A 20,488-nucleotide genomic window follows, 5' to 3' on the forward strand; every position below is an offset into this window, starting at 1 on the left:
TTAAAGGTGCTGGAAACTTTCATGACCGATTTTTCATCAAATCTGTAAAACCTCAGTCATAGCTGAAGTATCACGAATCTGTAAGTCTTTCTGTGATTACTCACCGGAATCTCTTGCATTATGGTGAACAATTTCCAAGTGCCATCCACCATAAACAGTCTATGTCTTTACAAACAGAGCCGGGAGGTCACTCGGGAATCTTGGGAATTTTGTTGTGACATGCATTGTGGGAAGCAAAGGCTTGCGCAGCCACCTGACAGCGGCAGCTGGAACAGACACAATCGGAAACAGCAGGAACTCCCTTCCTTCTATGCATATTCCTCCAGCCGTTTCCGCGTGTTTGTTTCATCCATATAATACCATATGTTCACGCTGCTGTTGCCGCTGTCAGGTGGATGCGCGAACCTCCGTTTCCCACAATGCACGTCGCGACAAAATTCCCAAGATGCCTGAGTGATGTCCCAGATCGGTTTGTAAACACACGGTTTGTTTATAGTGGATGGCACTTCAAAATCGTTCACCATAATGCAAGAGATTCAGGTGAGTAATCACTAGGGATGGGAATCAAGAACCGGTTCTTTTTGAGAACCAGTTCCCAGTAGCTCGATGCCTTAGAATCGTTTGCCTGCCTGCTTAACGATTCTGCTCATCAATTCCGCCTTCGTTGTGCATGCGCAATGACATCACACATACGCTGCATTGTTTTGGTCAGAGCGTAGCCAACATGGCGTTGAGGCGGAAACGGTCTAAAAAGAGGACACCAGGTCCACTTACTTGTAACACTTGCAAAGCTTCCATGTCTTCAAAAGGGTGGAACCCCTCTAATATGCTCAAACATTTGTACACAGCATGTGGTTCATTTACAGGAATGTCACGTATTTGATTTGCTACTTAGCGGCGCTTGTGAATGTAGCAGCAGAGTGAACACCAGTTCTGGTGTGGGCAACAAATGTTGTAACTCCTCAAATACAAGTTTCCGAAGGTAAGAAGGGAAAGGAAATGAGGTGCACAACAACGGGAGACAAGCCGAGCCAAGTCGAACCAGTTCCATGTAGTAGAAATGTGGCAATAGAGGAATTAGTAAAGCATGTTCAGTTTCACTTTCACTGTACCCCCCCCCCCCCCCCCCCCCCCCCCGAACCGGGCCCGGCATCATGTATATGTTATATTTTCTGTGCAGAGATGGAAATATAAAAGACAGTTAATGCAAACACACCTGTTTGTACTCTTTTATTCCCTAACCCAATGAGAATCGATAAGGGAATCCATAAGGAATCGGATCAATAAGCAATATTGATAATAGAATTGGAATCGTTAAATTCTTAACGATTCCCATCCCTAGTAATCACAGAAAGACTTACAGATTCGTGATACTTAGGCTATGACTGAGGTTTTACAGATGTGATGAAAAATTGGTCACGAAAGTCTCCAGCACCTTTAAACACCTTCAACAGTTTCAACAAAACAACTTGAAACAACTGTTCCGTCCTGGGTTTTTGTTCTCATATTTCCATCCAGAGGGTCAATGTACTGTTTAATGTCTTCCATCTTTAGGGGTTGGTTCTGCTGTCTGTCACTACCAGATCAACTGACCATTTCCGCATGTGCGACAGTAACTCTACTTGGACAAACTGCCCAAAATGCATTGGCAGAGACGTTCAGAGTCATTCTGTGCTGCAGATGAGTTAACCGCATAAAAATTTTTGATCAGATTAATCATGAAGATGGCCCTACTGTTGTTATTGATAAACATTGTGCAGAAGGTCGTGGATACACATATGTTAACCTTACCATTGGTTTGTGACATGCATGGTTTGTCTGTATGTTCACTAATGTACCCTGTGCCTTGTTCTGTCTTTTCATGGAAATGCTGCAATAATAAAAAATGTTTTCTAAAATAAAAAATGACTTGTTGCGACTTGCCAACTATTATTGTGTGAAGAAATCAGCAATCGCTCAAATGAAGCAATTACATAAAAGCACCTGGAAGCTGAACTGGAGCTTTGACAGAGGATGAGTTACAGTACCTGAATGACATGCAGGTGAAAAAACTTGAGCAACAGATTCCACAGCCTGTTGGCATGAAGCACAGTTTGGTGTTTCCCAACCTCAGTCTCTTTGGTTCCTGTGTTCAAGGGAGAGGGACATGAATTTGATACGTCACAATTTTAGATAACACAACCACGGTTATTATAGTTCTGGATTTTTCATTATAGTTTATTTAGTTTTGACTTTTTTTCCTCTAATTCAGTTAGTTTTAATTAGTTTTTAGGACAGGTTTGCTAGTTTTTCTTTTTTTTTCTCTAAATGCTTAGTTTTAGTTCAGTTTTTTCATTTCTTTTATCTTCCTCGCCATCATATTCACATAAATCCCATACAGGACTCTGCTGCTTTCTCCCAACTTTAGCCTCTATGTTTCCAGGTCGAGTGTGGACGAGAAGACGATTCTAAACGACAAGTGACAAGAAGTGACAGACCGTGAAGTGCCGTACAGTGCCGCTTGCTAAAATTGCTTGAGCAAAATAAATCAATTTCATATCAATCCGACATTGACAAAGACAAAAACAAAGGGAATTTTATCCATAATTTTTATACATTAGTTTTTTTTATAAGCACACAATACAGTTTCAGTTAGTTACCCTATTTTCTTTTAATTATACTTTTTATTTATTTAGCGAAAATGTTTTTTCAATTCTAGTTTTCATCATTTCGTTAGTTTTAACGATAATAACATTGAACACAACAAAACACTTCTATGACAATGAAGAAGCTATTACAATGCCAGTATTTGAGAAATCATATCACATATGAAGTTATAGTGTTAAAATTCTACATCTAAAATCAGCAGGTTGTTAAAGTAAAAGTTGCTGAATACTTGTCTGTATGTCTGTTGTCTTTTGAGCTCCAGACTGATGCTGACCCAATGAGTCTGTGCAGTAATTGTTAGCATTCAGAACATGAGTTGACATCTCTGACCAGATTTTGACCTTTTCTGTGAGTTCCTGTCACCTTTAGATGGTTTTCGACCAGAAGAGGACCAGTAGCCCCTGGACATGCATCAGTGGGAGGTTGTGGGTATTCAAGCACCTTAGAAAAAACTGGTCTCAGTGTGGTCAGACCAGGTCAGGTCATTTATATGTCCAGTATATATTAGGGCCGTCAAAATGAACCCAATAACATGGATTAATCCATCATCAGGATTAATCTGATTAAAATTTTTAATGCCGTTAACTCATCTATAGCACAGAACGACTCTGAACGTCTCTGCCAATGCATTTGAGGCAGTTTGTCCAAGTAGAGTTACTGTCGCGCATGAACAAATGGACAGTTGATCCGGTAGTGACAGGCAGCAGAACCAACCCATGAAGATGGAAGACGTATCTGTTTTTGTCTTGTCTTACTTGTTGTCATATCTTTCACATGTTTGGTTATGTTTTCAACAGCAACCACTTAGCTGTTTTGTCCCACTGTCTTGTCTTCTGTCTGTTTTGTCCCACCGTCTTGTCTCGTCCTGTCCCTGTACACTTTCATCTATATGAGTCCTTCCTCTATGTATATGTATACAAGCAACGAATGAAGGAACATGTGAATATAAAGTTTGAGATTGCTACTTAAACACAAGCTGTAATTACAAATTAAAGCCGCAAGCGGCATCTAAAGGCCCTCACCTAGGGCACGTCCAGTAGAAGTATGCTCATCGTTCAGCAGGTGGCGCTCTAGCACCAAAATTCAATTTGTCCCATTGAATGGGTGTAGGCCTGCGAGATGTACCACTGAGTCAAATTTGAGCCAAATCGGTGTTCGTATGTCCGAACTGATGCAATTTTCGTGAAGGTAAATTTGTAGGGGGTGCTATTGTGTGAAATGGCATTTTCTTTTGATAAATGGGTGTAGGCCTGGGAGATTGACAACTGATTCAAATTTGAGCCAAATTGGTGTTCGTATGTCTGAAGTAAAGTAATTTTCGTAAAGGTAAAATTGTAGGGGGCGCTATTGCTCCAAATTTCAATTTTTTCTGATATATGGGTGTAGGCCTGAGAGATAGACATCTGAGTCAAATTTGAGCCAAATTGGGGTTCGTATGTCCAAACTGAAGCAATTTTAATTAAAAAAATTTAAAAAAACTTGTAGGGGGCGCTGTAGTGCAAAATTTCAATTTCTTCCTACAAATAGGTGTAGGCCTGGGAGACAGATGTCTGAGTCAAATTTGAGCCAAATCGGTGTTTGTATCTCCAAACTGATGTCATTTTTGTAAATGTACATTTGTAGGGGGCGCTGTAGTGCGAAATTTCAATGTCTTTTAATAAATGGGTGTAGGCCTGGGAGATAGACGTCTGAGTCAAATTTGAGCCAAATCGGTGTTCGTATGTCTGAGCTGAAGCAATTTTTGTAATGGTAAATTTTCGAAGAAACTTCGCAAAGTTTTCGACGTCGTCACACAAAAACGGTGAGACCAATCCAAAAAATTCGGCTAACTTTGATGCCCCACTTCTCTAGATACTGTACACCAATTTTGAGCTCATTTGGCAAAACACCTTAGGAGGAGATAGTTAAAATACGATGTCAGCGAAAACGCTGACTCAGCATTTTGGAAATTTCAATCCAATATGGCCAACTAAGGGTTGGTTTTGGGGCGTGGCCATAATAATATTTTTTGTTTGTCTCCTCATGATGAATCTGTGTCCCGATTTTCGTGGCTCTACGACAAACTTTACGTTGGACGTGTTCCCATTGGCGTAATGCATTTCCACTTTTCAAGGGGGCTCTGCCGCAACATTTCTTTACCGACATCTACGAAACCTGTATGTAAATTCAATTTCTTGCACTTCTGAATTTTGGGCAAAATTTGGTGAGTTTTCATAAATGTTCAGGGGGTCAAATTTGAGCTCAAAGCGCAGGAGAAGAAAAATAAATTTAAAAAAAAAAAATAAGAAGAAGAAGAAGAAGAAGAAGAAGAAGAATCTGAGCAAGAACAATATAGCCGTTTCTATGGCAACCACATATTTGGCCTTAGTTGAAAGCTCTCGAGCTCCCCCACATGTCTGTGGGGTCAGATGTCACGTGTCGTGCACTTACACACACATGACTGATCCCGAGTGGGTGTGTCCCATTGACTCCCATTCATTCTGAGCAGGTGTAAATATGCGATTTGTGCTCATGTCATGTACATCTTCGGAAAGGTCTCAGTGCCGTGAATGTGAATATGTGTGAGAGTGGCAACAGTGGCGAAAGGCGACCGCGTCACTGGCGATTTCGTCCCCATGCGCCCACTGCAGACTCAATAGGCCCTGCGCCGGCTTTACTCAGCTCGGGCCTAATAAAGTTGTCCTCCAAAGAGAGGGGGTGGCGGGTAAAAAAAAAAAAAGGAAAAAAAAAAAAAAAGACCCTCTGGATGGAAATTTGTGTACAAAAAAAAACCCAAGACAGAACTGACATAAAGTATCATACACACTCTGCAGGAAGGAGTTTTCTTTTACCGAAGCACTTCCACCTTAAAATACCACCTTAAAGCAAAGCATACGTTAATCAGATTCTGCTAATACTTTGGCGTCACCAAGCTTGCAACAAACACGATAAGTGCATATATATTCCCTTCCTTCTTGAGTCTTTTTGTTCATGAAAATGAAACACAATTAATATAGATTAAAAATGAATATTTAATTGTGATTAATCGAAATTAATCCACAGCAACCCTGTGATTAATCTGATTAAAAATTGTAATTGACAGCCCTAGTATATACAGTATAGTTCTTTTATTAGGACTGATAGGAGACAGGTGCAGAATTCCAGTCTAATATTATGTGTTAAGATGAATTCTGACTGTATTAATTTGCCTATTTTGCTCTTGATTCCGATATTATTTGGAAGTTTAGAGTTGTCATGTTAGTTTGAACAAAAGATTAATGTTTTGTACATTATGGCATTTGATAGAGAACAGTAGTAAACAGCCATTTAACTGTGCATCTTAAATGTCGTATTTTCTTTTATCAATCATTACAGTATATTGGATGGTGCCAAGATACAAAGAAAATAAAAGAAAAACCAAAGGAGCCAGGTTATAATTGAGGAGGTGTGCTTCAACAAGTATGCTGGAAGTCATGTTGGTGGATACAGTGCCAAGACATATAAATCCTCCTAGTGAAAAACTTGCTGTAGGAGGACTAAGACATATTCGCGCGTCATGGATTATTCCAACACTTTGGTTTCAAACAACTGTTGCTCTTCTTCAATTCTGTTCAGATTAGTCATCACAAACCTCAAAGGTCAGAGTCATAATTATACCAATGTGCTTTGTAAAGTCAGGTAAAGTAGACTTTATTTGCTTTGTCTCATTTGGCTCTTCAGAAGCTTCACAGTGAATGTGTATAATTCATATATTTAAAAAAAAAAAATTGTATTTAAAACAAACAAAAAAAACAGTTTGTGTCATTGTTTGCATTTGTTCATTTGATAATACAACTCTTTTGGGAATATGTACATGGTCAGTTAATGAATAAAAATAAATGCCCAGTAAAACACCCGCAGTAATATTGCAATAAAAGGTTTTAAGTTGCTAATGTGGACAAAAAATCATTTGGAAGCTGAAAACATTGATTGGTTGATTGAAAACATTGGTTCATAGGCAAAGTACTGGAAAAGATAGTCTCTGCTCAAATAAATCACTATCTCAAAGAGAATAACATCCTAGAGGAATTCCAATCAGGCTTCAGGGCTGGTCATAGCACTGAGACCGCCCTCACCAAAATAATCAGTGACCTCAGGCTCAACTCTGATGCCAACAAGGTCTCAATCCTGGTCCTCCTTGACCTAAGTGCTGCATTTGATACAATTGATCATGACATCCTGATTAATCGGCTAGAAAAGCTCGTAGGTCTCTCTGACAGTGTACTACAGTGGTTCAAAACGTATATTAAGGGAAGACAGTACTACGTCAGGCTTGGAGATCATGTGTCAAACACATGATACATGCTATGGGGTTCCACAAGGGAGCTGCCTGGGTCCACTACTATTCTCCTTATATATGCTACCACTTGGAGATATCATCAGAAAACATAATGTTAGCTTCCATAGCTACGCAGACGACACACAAATATACATCTCCGCAGAACCCAATGACGTGACAGTCATCCATTCCATTACAAACTGCCTCACAGCAATGAATCAATGGATGTGCAGGAACTTTCTGAAACTGAATGAGGAAAAAACTGAAATCCTGCTTGTTGGCCCAAAAGCAAAAAGGGAAATGCTGATGAGTAGGATGGGCAAACTCACTTCCTGGATCAAACCAGAAGTGACAAGTCTGGGAGTCATTATAGACTCAGACTTAAACTTTAAGTCCCACATAAAGAAAGTCACTAAAACGTCATTCTTCCACCTCAGAAACGTAGCCAAAGTAATGCCGGTTATAAGTCGAAAGGATGCTGAAAAACTGGTCCATGCTTTTATCTCCAGCAGACTGGACTACTGTAATGCACTCCTTACAGGTCTCCCAAAAAGCACCACAGACAGACTTCAGCTGATTCAGAACTCTGCAGCTAGGTTATTAACCAAAACCAAGAAGAGAGAGCACATTACTCCAGTGTTGGTTTCCCTGCACTGGCTACCGGTAACCTACAGAATTGATTTTAAGATACTACTCCTCACGTATAAAGCTCTAAATGGAACCGGACCAAGTCACATTGCAAACTCACTGATCAATTATGTACAAACTAGAACACTGAGGTCATCAAACGCAGGGTTACTAGCGACTCCCAGAAATATTACAAAGAAAATGGGGGACGCAGCCTTTACTAACTATGCACCAAAGTTATGGAATTCCAAAACAATTCCAAAAGACATTAGAGAAGCCAGTTCACTGAATATATTTAAAACCAAATTAAAAACATTTTTATTCTCATTAGCCTTTGAAAGGAGATAAAAATGGGGTCACAATTCAGGAACCAGGAATGCGCGGTTTTTTATTTTTATTTTATTTTATTGTATTTTTGTTTTTATTTTTTATTTTATTGTATTTCAAATTTCATCTTATTTCTTGCACTTCAAAAATTCTATGCATAATGTGCGCTGCTTTTATTTTTATTTTATTGTATTTCTCTCAAATTTCATCTTATTTCTTGCACTTCAAAAATTCTATGCATAATCAAATATTTTAATGTGCGCTGTTTTTATATTTATTTTTATTTTATTGTATTTCTAATCAAATCTTAATGTATTTTAATATTGTATTTTTTTCAATCAATGTGAAGCACTTTGGGCTACAATTTCTGTATGAAAGGTGCTATACAAATAAAGTTTATTATTATTATTATTATTATTGAGTTTATCAATTAAAAAAACGCAAATTCCTGAGATTCTGTCAGAGTTCATTGTAAAAACATTTTATTTTTATGTTTTTTTAGAAATGTACCTAAAATTACCCATTCTCCGACAAAGAAAATGTAATGCATGATTTTAGAGTCAGATGAAACTTTTAGGTCACACCTAATGCCGACTGGTGCTAAATTATAGAAAAACAGAGCAAATACATGAGAGGCAGAGGCACTGGAGCTTTGAGACTTAAAAATACCCTAAATTTTCCTTATTGTGACATGTAACATTATCTCTGTAAGATTTGATTTTTATCCCAGTCATTTATGTGTTAATTGTTTATTAACTGCATTTAGAAAACATTCATTATTATCTCATTTTATTCATCAGTGTCAAATCAAAATATCACATAAACACATTTTATTCACATATTTTCTCAGTTAACATTTACACATTTGTAACTTTTATAATTTACATGATACATTCACCATTCCAAGACATAACACACAGTTTTACGGTGAAGATAAACAATAAGCTTCACCATCAGTATTGTTTAAATGAAGTCGTATGTGTAAAAAAATTTTAACATATATGTACAACAGCAATACAGTATCATCCCAACAAACATGAAATGATAAATAATAAAATAAATAAAATAATTACTGCTACATTATTATAACATAAGTAAAAATGTACAATTCAGATTCTAATTAGAAGTTAATTAAAACTGATTACAACTACACTCTGATCTGATAATTGTAAATTATGCATCTTTATTGATTATTATTATTGATTATTGAGCATTATTGATTGTATACTGCATGGAAGAAACACTATTTTAAATATGCAATATGTATTGTAGTTGTATATCTGACATCACTGATGAACAAGCACTGAATGGAAGAAAAAAAGAGATAAAAAACACTTACTTTACACAGTCTTTGCCAGATTAGTTTTGACTCACGATCAATAATGAAACTGTGTTCTTCCGTCCATGAGAGTCTCTGTGATAACTGTGACACCCATCATTATTATATCAGTGTATAAATACTTATTATAATGAAGTTCAGGAAGTTAAGAGTAAAACAAGAATGAACAAAATAATATGGCCTTTATTTGAGCAGATAGAGATGTTCTTACAGCTCAGGAGACCACTTTAAATGTTTAGACCTGAACCTCTTGGAAACATCTGAATGATCAAATGTGATGACAAAGAAAATGGATAATCAAAGACAAGCTGCTTACATTTCAATTCAAGAAAAAGGTGTAAAAATGTGTAGAAACTGATTGAAAACAAGGCTCGTTCCAGCAGACACTCATTTTTGAAAATATCGTGTTGCTTTTCGACCAGTTGTGATTTTCTGCAAATAAATGCCAACATTTTATGTGACATTTGGAACAAATATTGTCAGTATTTTATAAAATAAACATAAAATGTGCACAGTTCAAATGCTATATAAGTGCTACTCATCGATGACCTCTGCTCTCTCCCCTGCTCTTCTTCTCTCTTTAAATGTGAATCTATCTGCTTTAAAATATATTTTGACATTTGCTCGGTTACAGATAATGAAAACTTACAGTTGCTTCAGTTCCGTAGCCTTCCTCCTCAGATCATAGACTGCATTCAGTGACGGTCCTCTAAGAGTTAACCTACAATACAGCTAAAATTTGCTTAGAGGTCTTATTTATGTCTTTGTGCCTGAATCAATATAAGTGAATCCCCAAAGGAACTTTGTGTTGGTAAATGCAAGTTATGCAAATTTACAGGATTTCAGTTCTGTTGCAACATGTTGATGGTCATATGAACTATGTTTTCAGCTCAAAAATGTCCAGTTTCATCACAATTAATGCTATATTTTCATGTCATAAATGGACAAGTTATATTTGAACTGAATTTACCTGAAAAACAAATGTTCTATCCTTTCAGATTTCCCAATTTTCCTTTTTATAGATTGCAGATTATATACTACATATCACATGTTTTATTTTGGCAGGTTGCAATATGGAGTATGGTGCTGATCCATCCTGTTTGTTACGCGAATATATACATTAAGAATGTCACACGTCACTTTTTAAATCAACAGTTTTCTAATAATAAGCATTTTTATAAAGAAATAACAATTCTATATTGTTATTTACTCTTTAGTATGATGATAAACTATACAATAAATAATTCTGATCCTAGTTTTTGCACAGGGATCATTTGTGGAAACGGTGACATGGCTGCCGAGCATCAGTATGATGGGATCTGTAACAACCATGTCACATCCGTCCACTGCCACATTTTGTGTTTTTGTGTCAGCTGTTATTGTTTTAGATCCACAATACTAACATTTATGAATAAGAGGAGAATTAGCAATAGTAAGTATATAAGTTTATTACTAATAAAATACTGGTACTGACCAGATCATCATGGGTAATGTCACGTCCATCCACCAGTAAAAGTTTTCACATACACGTGCTATTCAAAATCCAATATTTCTGAAAATATAGCTTCCACTGTCAAATAATATCAGTAGTCTGTGCACAAATGTATTAGCATAGTTTCAACACAGTTCTATGCATTTCTTACAACTTTTTTTTTTTTTACAAAAATGGCCACTCATTTGACCCCCTAAGTAAATTTTAGCCGCTCAGTCTCCTATGTCTGTGGTATAGGACATAAATCCCACAAATCTCCCAAAAATATAAAGTCGACAACCTAATCAATAGTTTCCCACCTTCAGCACTCAGATCTTTCATCTAGAGCACACAGCTCTGGTGTTTCAGGGTGAACCGTCCTCTTTGCTGATCTTTGACACAGGTCTGCAGCTGGAGTGCATAAAGTTTTCAGTCTCTGTAACAGAAATATGAAAATTTATGGTTGAGTTGTTTTACATATAATTTGCACAAAAACAAACTTAAAATAAACACAATCATGCTCCACCCTAAAGTATGAGATGTAATTCACACATCAGTAGGTTTACCATGTGGATCAGAATAGAACAGAATGCTGTTTATTGTCTTTATACAGAATGTACAACGAGATTGGAGAGCTTCTCCTTTTTCAGTGCGAGCAGGTGTCTATATATAAAATATAAGGCGCAAAATATGTACAAGATAAAGTCCTACAAGACAGACCAGTTGGCTTTATATACAATCTGAAGATAAAAGGATAGAATTGAGAAAATAAAAAAATGTAAGAATGTACTGCACAGGATGGTTGGATATAAACAGAATAATTATAGTCCACATGATGATTATTATTCACAGATGGATATAAATATATTACATGTGGGAATGATTATATTGCACGAGATGAATGAATGTTGAGGTAGTATGTATGAGGTAGCAGGAGCAGTGATAGTGATAAATATATTGCATCTTGTCTGTTATATTGATGGTTGTGGTCAATTCAAGCAAGACAGAAAAAACAAGTGACTAAAGTAAAGCCCGAAATTATAGGTTTGGCTGTAAACACAACACATTTTGATACACAAAATAACGATCTCAAGACTATCTTGTTCAGACAGGCTTTTAGTTAGGGATGGGTTTTATGACCATTTGATTTTATTTTTTTATTTTTATGCCTGTGGCTGTTCAAGTAGCGATGTGTTTTTTATACCTGTGTATGTGGTTGTGTGTTTTTTATACTTGTGTATGTAGTTGTGTTTTTTTTATACTTGTGTATGTAGCTGTGTGTTTTTGTTGCCTATGTATTTCACTTTTGATTTTATTGTAAAGCACTTTGTGAAATCTTTCTGCAAAAAGTGCTATATACATAAACTTTATTATCATTATTATTAATTTCATTAACATTATTGTTGTCGCTATTTATGTTTATCTTGAAATAAACATGGTCACCTCTAAAACAAAAATGTAAATTTACTGTTGATGTATGCAGTTCTCCATTTTAACTCCATTCTAAGTTTCACGCAGCAGAGGTTTTTTTTGTTTTGTTTTTTTATTTGAGCACTGCAAAAATCAAAATCTTACCAAGTGTATTTTTCTCATTTCTAGTCAAAATATCTCATCACGCTTAAAATAAGACAAAATCACCTAAGGAGTAACTTTTCAGTGAGATAAAAGAACTTATTTTTAGACAATAGATCTTGAAAATCTTATTTCAAGAAATCTTACCAAGATAATTTTCACTTGTTCCACTGGCAGATATTTTTGCTTGAATTAAGCAAAAAAAAAAACTTGAATTAAGCAAAAAGAAATCTGCCAATGGAACAAGTGAAAATTATCTTGGTAAGATTTTTTGAAATAAGATTTTCAAGATCTATTGTCTAAAAATAAGTTCTTATATCGCTCTGAAAAGTTACTCTTTAGGTGATTATGTCTTAGTTTAAGTGTGATGAGATATTTTGACTAGAAATGAGAAAAATACACTTGGTAAGATTTTGATTTTTGAAGGGAGAGTAGTCAGCATTACATTAGTTATCTTTTATTATTAGAATTTGACTAGTTTCCTAGTTTCCTAGTCAGAAAAGTTTTATTTTTTACACAACTGTTTATCAAAGGTCATGTATTGCTAGTCTTACTCATCATGAACTTAAACATTAGGGGAAAACAAACAAACAAAGCTGCTTTTTACTGAATTTCTCTTTTGTCTTAGTTTTGTTGCATTGTTCATTATAGTTTTTTTTTTTTTAATTATTATTATTTCAGTTAACAAAATCATTCGTCCTCTGCTGGTTTTGGTTTTACCTTGGTGTGTGGACAGGTACAATACACTGATGCAAACCAGGGGCTTATGGGGTATTAATCTGATTTAAGAATAATAAAGAGGATAACACATACTGAATTGTAACCCCACTGACTCATCTATAGATCTCAAGAATCGAATTGGATTCTGATTACCACAGATTTAAATTGTAACCTTATTATAGACACATATTTTTAATACAAGTCCTCCATTTTGTTCCACCACCAGCCACTCGTACCTGTGTCAGAGATCCTGATGTTACTGTCAAACTGTAGAGCATCCACAGAGGACTGAGCAGAACGGAAGAGAAGGCCAGAATTATTCCAATAGCGTAGCCCCACCAGGGATACTGATAGGTGTTGTCGTATTTCAGAGGAGTGAACTTGACCAGAAAGAAAAGTAAGATACCCTGTGAACAACGACAATACAGAGAACAGAAAAACAGAATGAAGAGTGTGTGGAATATGAAGGTGTGAGATGCATGTAGATTATAAGTCTGTTTATTTATAATCAGAGTTGTGAAGGAAATTTAATAAGTTATAAATCACAAATTAAAGTGAAAATAATGTCAGTAACAATTATTTGAACGTCATCATGTCATTTGTTACCTCTGATGATTTTCTTAAACAGGGTGCTTTCATATGTCAACAACAGAAATTAATATATCCTACACAAGCTTTTTACCAAAAATAATATGTCCGACGCAGCCACACTGAACTAAACATTGTGATTAGTATCTAATTTAATTTCATGTTAGGGCGAAGTCAAAGAAAAGACTGACATTTGGTCAAGAAAATTAAATTACAATAATCTACACCAAACTTATATTTTTGGGTAGGTAATTATTTATATTTTCAGGAAAATTTATTTTGAAATGAGAAAAAACTCGTGACAAAAAATGTGAGGAGTTTTATGAGTGTGAACGTTTGGAAAGTGACAAAGTTTTCTGCTGTCATTCTGGGTTCATTTTATAAACTCTCACAAATAAACTAAATTTATTCCAAATACATTGATATTTGACTCTTATATTATTTATGTCATATTCTAAACACACAGTGTTTACAATTAAAAAATGCATATATCTATGCAAAATACATTTGAATATAATGTTAATATTATTTGTATGTTGTAAATATTGAAATAAAAAATGTTTCATTTGAAATTTACTTTTGTTGTCCATCCGTGACGCTGCCATTTGTCAAAACTCTTGCTATTTAAGAATGATAAAATATTTTTTTCCTTTAACCAATCATTAGGTTGTAAAATACAGGGTTTAAGGTATACACTGAATACATTTTAGGGTGAAAATGTCAGAGGAACTTCACTTTTGAGAACTTAATTTTTTGTCCATCCGTAACAGTAATTTTTGCTATTTTTTCTTAAATATTTGAAACAAAATTTTGCCCTTTGAGTATGTTTAAGATGGCATTTAGACCTTTCCAATTATGTGTAATATTTGTCTTAAACTTGTCTGTCCATCTGTGACGCCCTTGACCTCGTCATTATTCCTCAGTATTTGTAATGGGTCAGTAACTACAGACAATAACTAGTCACTTTCCATCACTGCATCCAGAAACACTGACCACATTATTGAATGGCTTTTTAAACAGACGCCACAGAGTTACTACGACTAATCTACAGATACTGGACCACACAGTCAAACACTAATTCAACACTGTTAAGGGTCTAGAGGCTTTACTGGCTCATGTTATGCTGAAATTTGCCAACAGAAGAAATTTCTGGACAGAAAAAAGATGCAAAACAACAGAATGAAAGACTGAATCGGTGATAATATTGTACACATAAGCTTAAACCGTCAGTCCAGATGTTGATATGGAACGGGTGTCCCAGATCAAAAGGGTCTAAGTTTAAGACTGGACTTACAATAAGGACGGCCAAAATCTTCTAAATGGTCTTCAAAAACATCACCAGAAGTCAGCATTCGAGGAAACCAAGATTCATTGTTGACAAAAACATCTGAGCGCATTGCACAGTGTCAGCAGGTAGACCAGAACAACCTCCTATATTCATTTCCAGGTGTCATTTTCCACACCCAGTGATCATTATCATTGGATAAACAAATTGACAGCTTTATGATGTGACAGGCATGGGCGCTGTTAGACCTGGACATTCAGGGTTTAAGCCCTGGATGTTTTAGCAGTAGCTCCATATTCTGAGCACACTGGTTTTTTAACTCCGCCAAGGAGGTTATGTTTTTACCGATGTTGGTTTGTCTGTCTGTCTTTGTGCAAGATAACTTCAGAAGTTATGGACGGATTTGGATGAAAATTTCAGGAAATGTTGATAATGGCACAAGGAACAAATGATTAAATTTTGGTGTTGATCGGGGGGGTATCTGTCTTGGCGGAGGTCTGTGCTCTCTGAGTGCTTTTCTCGTTTTGTCATGCATACAGAGGGAAATTTAAGAGAGAGAGAGAGAAAAAGAGAGAAAGAGAGAGCGAGAGAGAGAGAGAGAGAGAGAGAGAGAGAAATTGGACATAAGACACACATATTTCATCCCATTCACACACCACACTTTGTATTTCTCATGCAGAGAAATTACCAGGATAACGTCCACTAAGTTGCGCTGCTATTTTTTAGAACAGTGGAACAGGTATAGTAGGAATCAAGTGGGTTACCCATAGAGTTCAGAAGATGCCTGCCATGCACCAGCTAATCAAATAAAAAGAATATGACTACCAAACAGCCAATCAAAAAATAGCATTGCTGTATCTGAGGAAGATTAGGGATACGGTTAGGGTTAAGGTGAGGGTTAGGGTGAGGGTGAGGTTTAGGGCTAGGGTTAGGGCAGTGGTTTCCAGCCTTTTTTGTCTTGTGACCCCATTTAACATCGCAAATTTCTCACGACCACAGACATCCAAAACTGAGACTTTTTTTTTTTTTTTGCTAAAATTAATTAGTTTTTGATCATGTAATAGTTTGCTACAATATGTAGCAAATAAAGGTTAATTTTAGACGACATTTAGTCTATAGCCAGCTGAGGTGGCTTGGGCATCTGTTTCGGATGCCTCCTGGACGCCTCCCTGTGGAGGTGTTCCGGGCATGTCCCACCAGGAGGAGACCTCGGGGAAGACCCAGGACACGCTGGAGAGACTATGTCTCTCGGCTGGCCTGGGAACGCCTCGGGGTCCCCCTGGAAGAGCTGGAGGAGGTGTCTGGGGAGAGGGAAGTCTGGGCATCCCTGCTTAGACTGTTACCCCCGTGACCCGGCCCCAGATAAGCGGTGGATAATGGATGGATGGATGGAGTTTGTCTATATATTGTATATTATTATGGACGGAGGCAGAAAAGCCAGGTGTAAATTATGGATTGGATTTTATGGATTTTATGGATTCAACTCACCAGATATTTTTTATTCATACGTTTTGGGTTTTTTTTTTATCAATTACTAGAAATTTCAGGTGGCCCCATTTGAATTCCAGGTGACCTCACTTGGGGTCCCGACCCCAAGGTTGAAAAACACTGGGTTAGGGTTAGATTTATCAACTAAATCCAAACTAGTTTTCTGATTATCAAGCCTTGTGACAATAAAGTGGGCACCACTGTGGACATATCCTGGACAGGTCCTGGACACATCCTGGACAGGTCTTGGACATGTTCAGGCATATCCCTTTTCTTTTAATACAGTCTCACTGTCTTTTACACCATTATATCTCAATCCAAACATAACCTATTTTTCTTTTTAAAACGTGCCATTTATTATTTGGAAACATGGCACAGCAGCTAGAAGCTCTCATTATTTCAATGACAATAAAATATTGGATTGAATTGACCCATTATATTATTTTTTTAAGTCAGATCATCCTAGGCTGGCACCAGTATACATTGGTTCCTTCATATTTATTTTTTTATTCTATTATTTTTCTACATATAGAATAATTTCATACACATTAGATATTGTAAGCAATAATCATATGTTTTCATCACTACTCATTTATTAAGCAGCATAACTCTTTAGCACAACATCTTTCTGAAAATATTTTCCTACAATGTAACTCTTAGTATCTATAATATAGCTCCATATTATTTCCCAATAACTGTAATGGGTCAGTTATACAGACGACAATAACTAGTCACTTTCTATCACAAGACACTGACCACATGATTTAATGGTTTCACTTTTTTTTTTTTTTTTTTTTTTTTTAACAGACATTAAAAGCTTACTCACCACAGAGACAGACGGTGTTACAAACCTCCAGCAGTATTTCATATAAGGAGTGGGGCGGTAGCCGATCATTTCCTTGACTTTCTCATAATAACGGTCAGCACCTTAGAGAGAAATAATATCAGTGACTTATAGAGCACGTCATCAACACTGAGAGTAATTCTGTATTAGGATGATAACAAAACATTAACAGAATGTCCAGTGCAGATAAGACATTTCTACAGACTGCAAAGTGTGATGGAAATTTGCAAAAACACTTATGTGGCAATTTACAAACCTTGAAATGTTGTTTTAGTTCTTGTTTTCTGGCACTTATGGCTGATTCTGATTCAATTTATTTATTATGAAATGAAAAAAATAGTCAAATATACCTTTTGTTCTTGTCATCATAACAAATATCTCAATTTGTAGAATTTAAGTCACAGTGGAATACTTAACCTTCTTTTTCAAAGTTCATGTTGCTCATTCTTATTTGTTATATATATTTTATTTATATTTTCTTTCATGTATAGTGGATCTTATGGTATGTATGCCATAAAGATCATGGAGTTAGTTGGCTTTTTCAGTGTTGCTTGTCTTTGATTAGAGATTAAGTGAAAGAGTTATATAAAGATTACTACATTTATAAAATAGGTAACATTATGGTGTTGCGTACTAATTAATGAGCTCTTATTGGCCACAGACATGAAAAATGCCTTTGCCTCCCTTATAGTCTGTAGGAGAAAAACTCCAGAGTGGAAATCTCTTGACCCACCAAAAGTGTCTGTTTGGCTTAGCGATTTGATGGTTTTCCTAAAATTACGAATAAATAAAGTATTTCACCAGAGGATCAACTGGAAAGTTTCATAAGTTATGGGACGCCTTAATTTTGTATTTTTGATAGACTAAACACCCTCCGGTAGCATCATATACCCTGTAAGCTAGAAATAACGCGCGAAAGTGTCCCTTATTTATTTACCCATATATATTATTTATATTACTGTGTTATTTATATTACTGTGTCCCCCCCCCTGTTTTTTAGTTTTTCGTTTTTCTTTCATTTTTGGTTTGTTTTGGGGGTTTTTGTTTTTGGTTTCATGTTTAGTGGCAGTTTGTATGTATTTTGGAAGGGTGGGAGGGAGGGGATTCAGTTAATTAAACTAAGAAAAACAATTCAAGACACTGTATCTAAAATGCATCGTATATTGTTTTTCCTTTCTTGAATTTAAAAAAAAATCTAAAATAAAAAAAAAAAAAATTATGGTGTTGCTTACCAAATACCCATCCCACACAGACTGACTCCAAAATGGCAAAAAACATCATTGGCATTCCACTGCAAGCATAGTAGTCAAACAGCAGAAAAATATAAAGTCCTCCCTGAAAGATAAGAGAAGAGAAAATACAGATTTCACATGAAAGACCAGCTGTTAAAGTAAATATAAGAGACAAATCAACAGCAGGGAAACAGACAGGAGACTTTTACCTGAGTCACCATAAACAGACCGATAACAAAGGACAAACCACAGATGAGCAACAGAAGGAATTTACGCCGATGACCAGTGAGAAAGAAGGATGGATACATGTCTGATATGGATGTGACCAAACTTTCCAGATACACAAACTGTGGGTAAACAACAAACATCCATTGTTTTGAAGCTTTTAAACATTTATACTTTATGCAGTGAGTAGGTTTTGTTGGTAAAATGAAAAAAAATCTAACACTGTCTTTATATTCTCCTTTATGTTTATTCATTCATTCATTCATTCATTCATTTAGTCCTTGGGGTCTTGGGGCCTATCCCGGCTACCTGTGTGTATTTAATGTACATTTTAAATACACTTTAATGTAGTAATACTTACCTCACTGTCCAGTCCAAGGAAGATAATCATAATGAAGAAGAACACAGCCCAGAGCTGAGGTAAAGGCATCATGGAGATCGCTCGAGGAAATGCAATGAAAGCCAGACCAGGACCTGAAAACATGTCAGCACAGAAAACTTTAAAAATGACACTCAGGGAGTTTGGATGAAAGAATTCAATTCACTTCTTCACCACACCACATATTAAAAATAAACAAATAGGTGAACAGGCAATGTGGGCAGAGGAGTGTCAATCATGTTTTTGGTCATGTGTAAAATCGCAGGGGTTCTAGGACAGAGTGGTTCAGATTCTGGAAGAGCTTTTCTCCTACAGGACACCCAGGGACCCCCAGATAATGTACCTGGGTTTGATTCTAGAAGGTACTATTCAAAAGAAGGACCTGTATCTTTTCAAAATATTGATTTTGGCATCTAAAAAGGCCATAAGAAGAAACTGGCTGAAAAGGGACCCTCCAAATCCAAGACAGTGGTGGAATATTGTTGAGGAGATTTACTCGATGGAAAGACTGACTTACTATCTCAGAATGAAAGGGGACCCGGGACAAATGGACTGTGTATTTGAAAAAGATGGATCAAATACTCAGCAGACCTAATGGACAGTGATAAAAGCTAAAACAAGAGTTTATTTTCATTTTCATTTATTATTTTTATAATTTTTTTCTACTTTTCTATTTTACTTTATTTTCTCCTTCCCAACTTTCCATGTTGAAAACTTGCATTGTTGTGCAGCTGATCTTGTTTATGTAAAAAAAAAAAAAAAAAAGTTTCCAAAAAAAAAAAAATGACACTCAGTAGATAGTATACCTCCACTATGGTCTTATCTAGTAAATGTCAGTAATAGTGAATAAAACGTCTAGCTTCCATCCCTTCTTTTCTGCACTGACTTCAAAATGCAATGGGTACAGTTCTTGAAAATGGGTGGAGATGTTTTTGCTCTTTTACAACAGCTGTAGACAGAAACACAACCTTTTGACAGTTCAAACATTTGTCAATTTCAAAGATAATTTTAGAAGCTAAGAAAGTCACAGTTTGTGGGTTAGGGTTAGACTGCATCTCTTGTCACACATATCCATGCCACCAACACCGAAACAGCCACTGCCTTGGCTTTGAGAGTGAGTGGAAAAAATATTTACGGAGGTGAAAACCAATGCAGTCTGGTTATGTTGAAGATGTAAAGCAGTGTTTTTCAACCTTGGGCCACGTGGGGACACCTGAAATTCAATTACTGAAATTTCTAGTAATGGATAAAAAAAACCAAAAACGTACAAATAAAAAACATATTATGGTGAGTTGACAGAGACAATCCCAATACATAAAAGACATGACAAACTCAGAAGCTGAAACTGAAGCACTGTGGTACTTTTTATCTTTCAAATGTTCATTGTGGTCGGTTTCAGATGCTGCAGCTCTTTCATAATTCATAGTTTGAGTTATTGTTTGTTCAGT

General features: G+C 36.1%; 1 protein-coding gene across 1 annotated transcript in view; it reads right to left on the reverse strand.

Moving 5' to 3' along the window:
- The window catches only part of LOC115437348 (sodium- and chloride-dependent GABA transporter 2-like), a 60,536-nt gene that overhangs the window by 33,460 nt on the left and 6,588 nt on the right, over window positions 1-20,488 (reverse strand). Inside the window, exons 10-16 of the mRNA XM_030160577.1 lie at window positions 19,023-19,135; window positions 18,646-18,783; window positions 18,437-18,539; window positions 17,187-17,287; window positions 13,236-13,406; window positions 11,028-11,143; window positions 2,028-2,125 (exon numbers count right to left, since the gene is read on the reverse strand). Of these exons, the coding sequence (XP_030016437.1) occupies window positions 11,030-11,143; window positions 13,236-13,406; window positions 17,187-17,287; window positions 18,437-18,539; window positions 18,646-18,783; window positions 19,023-19,135 (740 nt within the window). The 3' untranslated portion in view covers window positions 2,028-2,125; window positions 11,028-11,029. The remainder of the gene's footprint in view (window positions 1-2,027; window positions 2,126-11,027; window positions 11,144-13,235; window positions 13,407-17,186; window positions 17,288-18,436; window positions 18,540-18,645; window positions 18,784-19,022; window positions 19,136-20,488) is intronic.

Source organism: Sphaeramia orbicularis, chromosome 17 (assembly GCF_902148855.1).
Source record: "Sphaeramia orbicularis chromosome 17, fSphaOr1.1, whole genome shotgun sequence".
Classification (NCBI taxonomy): domain Eukaryota; kingdom Metazoa; phylum Chordata; class Actinopteri; order Kurtiformes; family Apogonidae; genus Sphaeramia; species Sphaeramia orbicularis.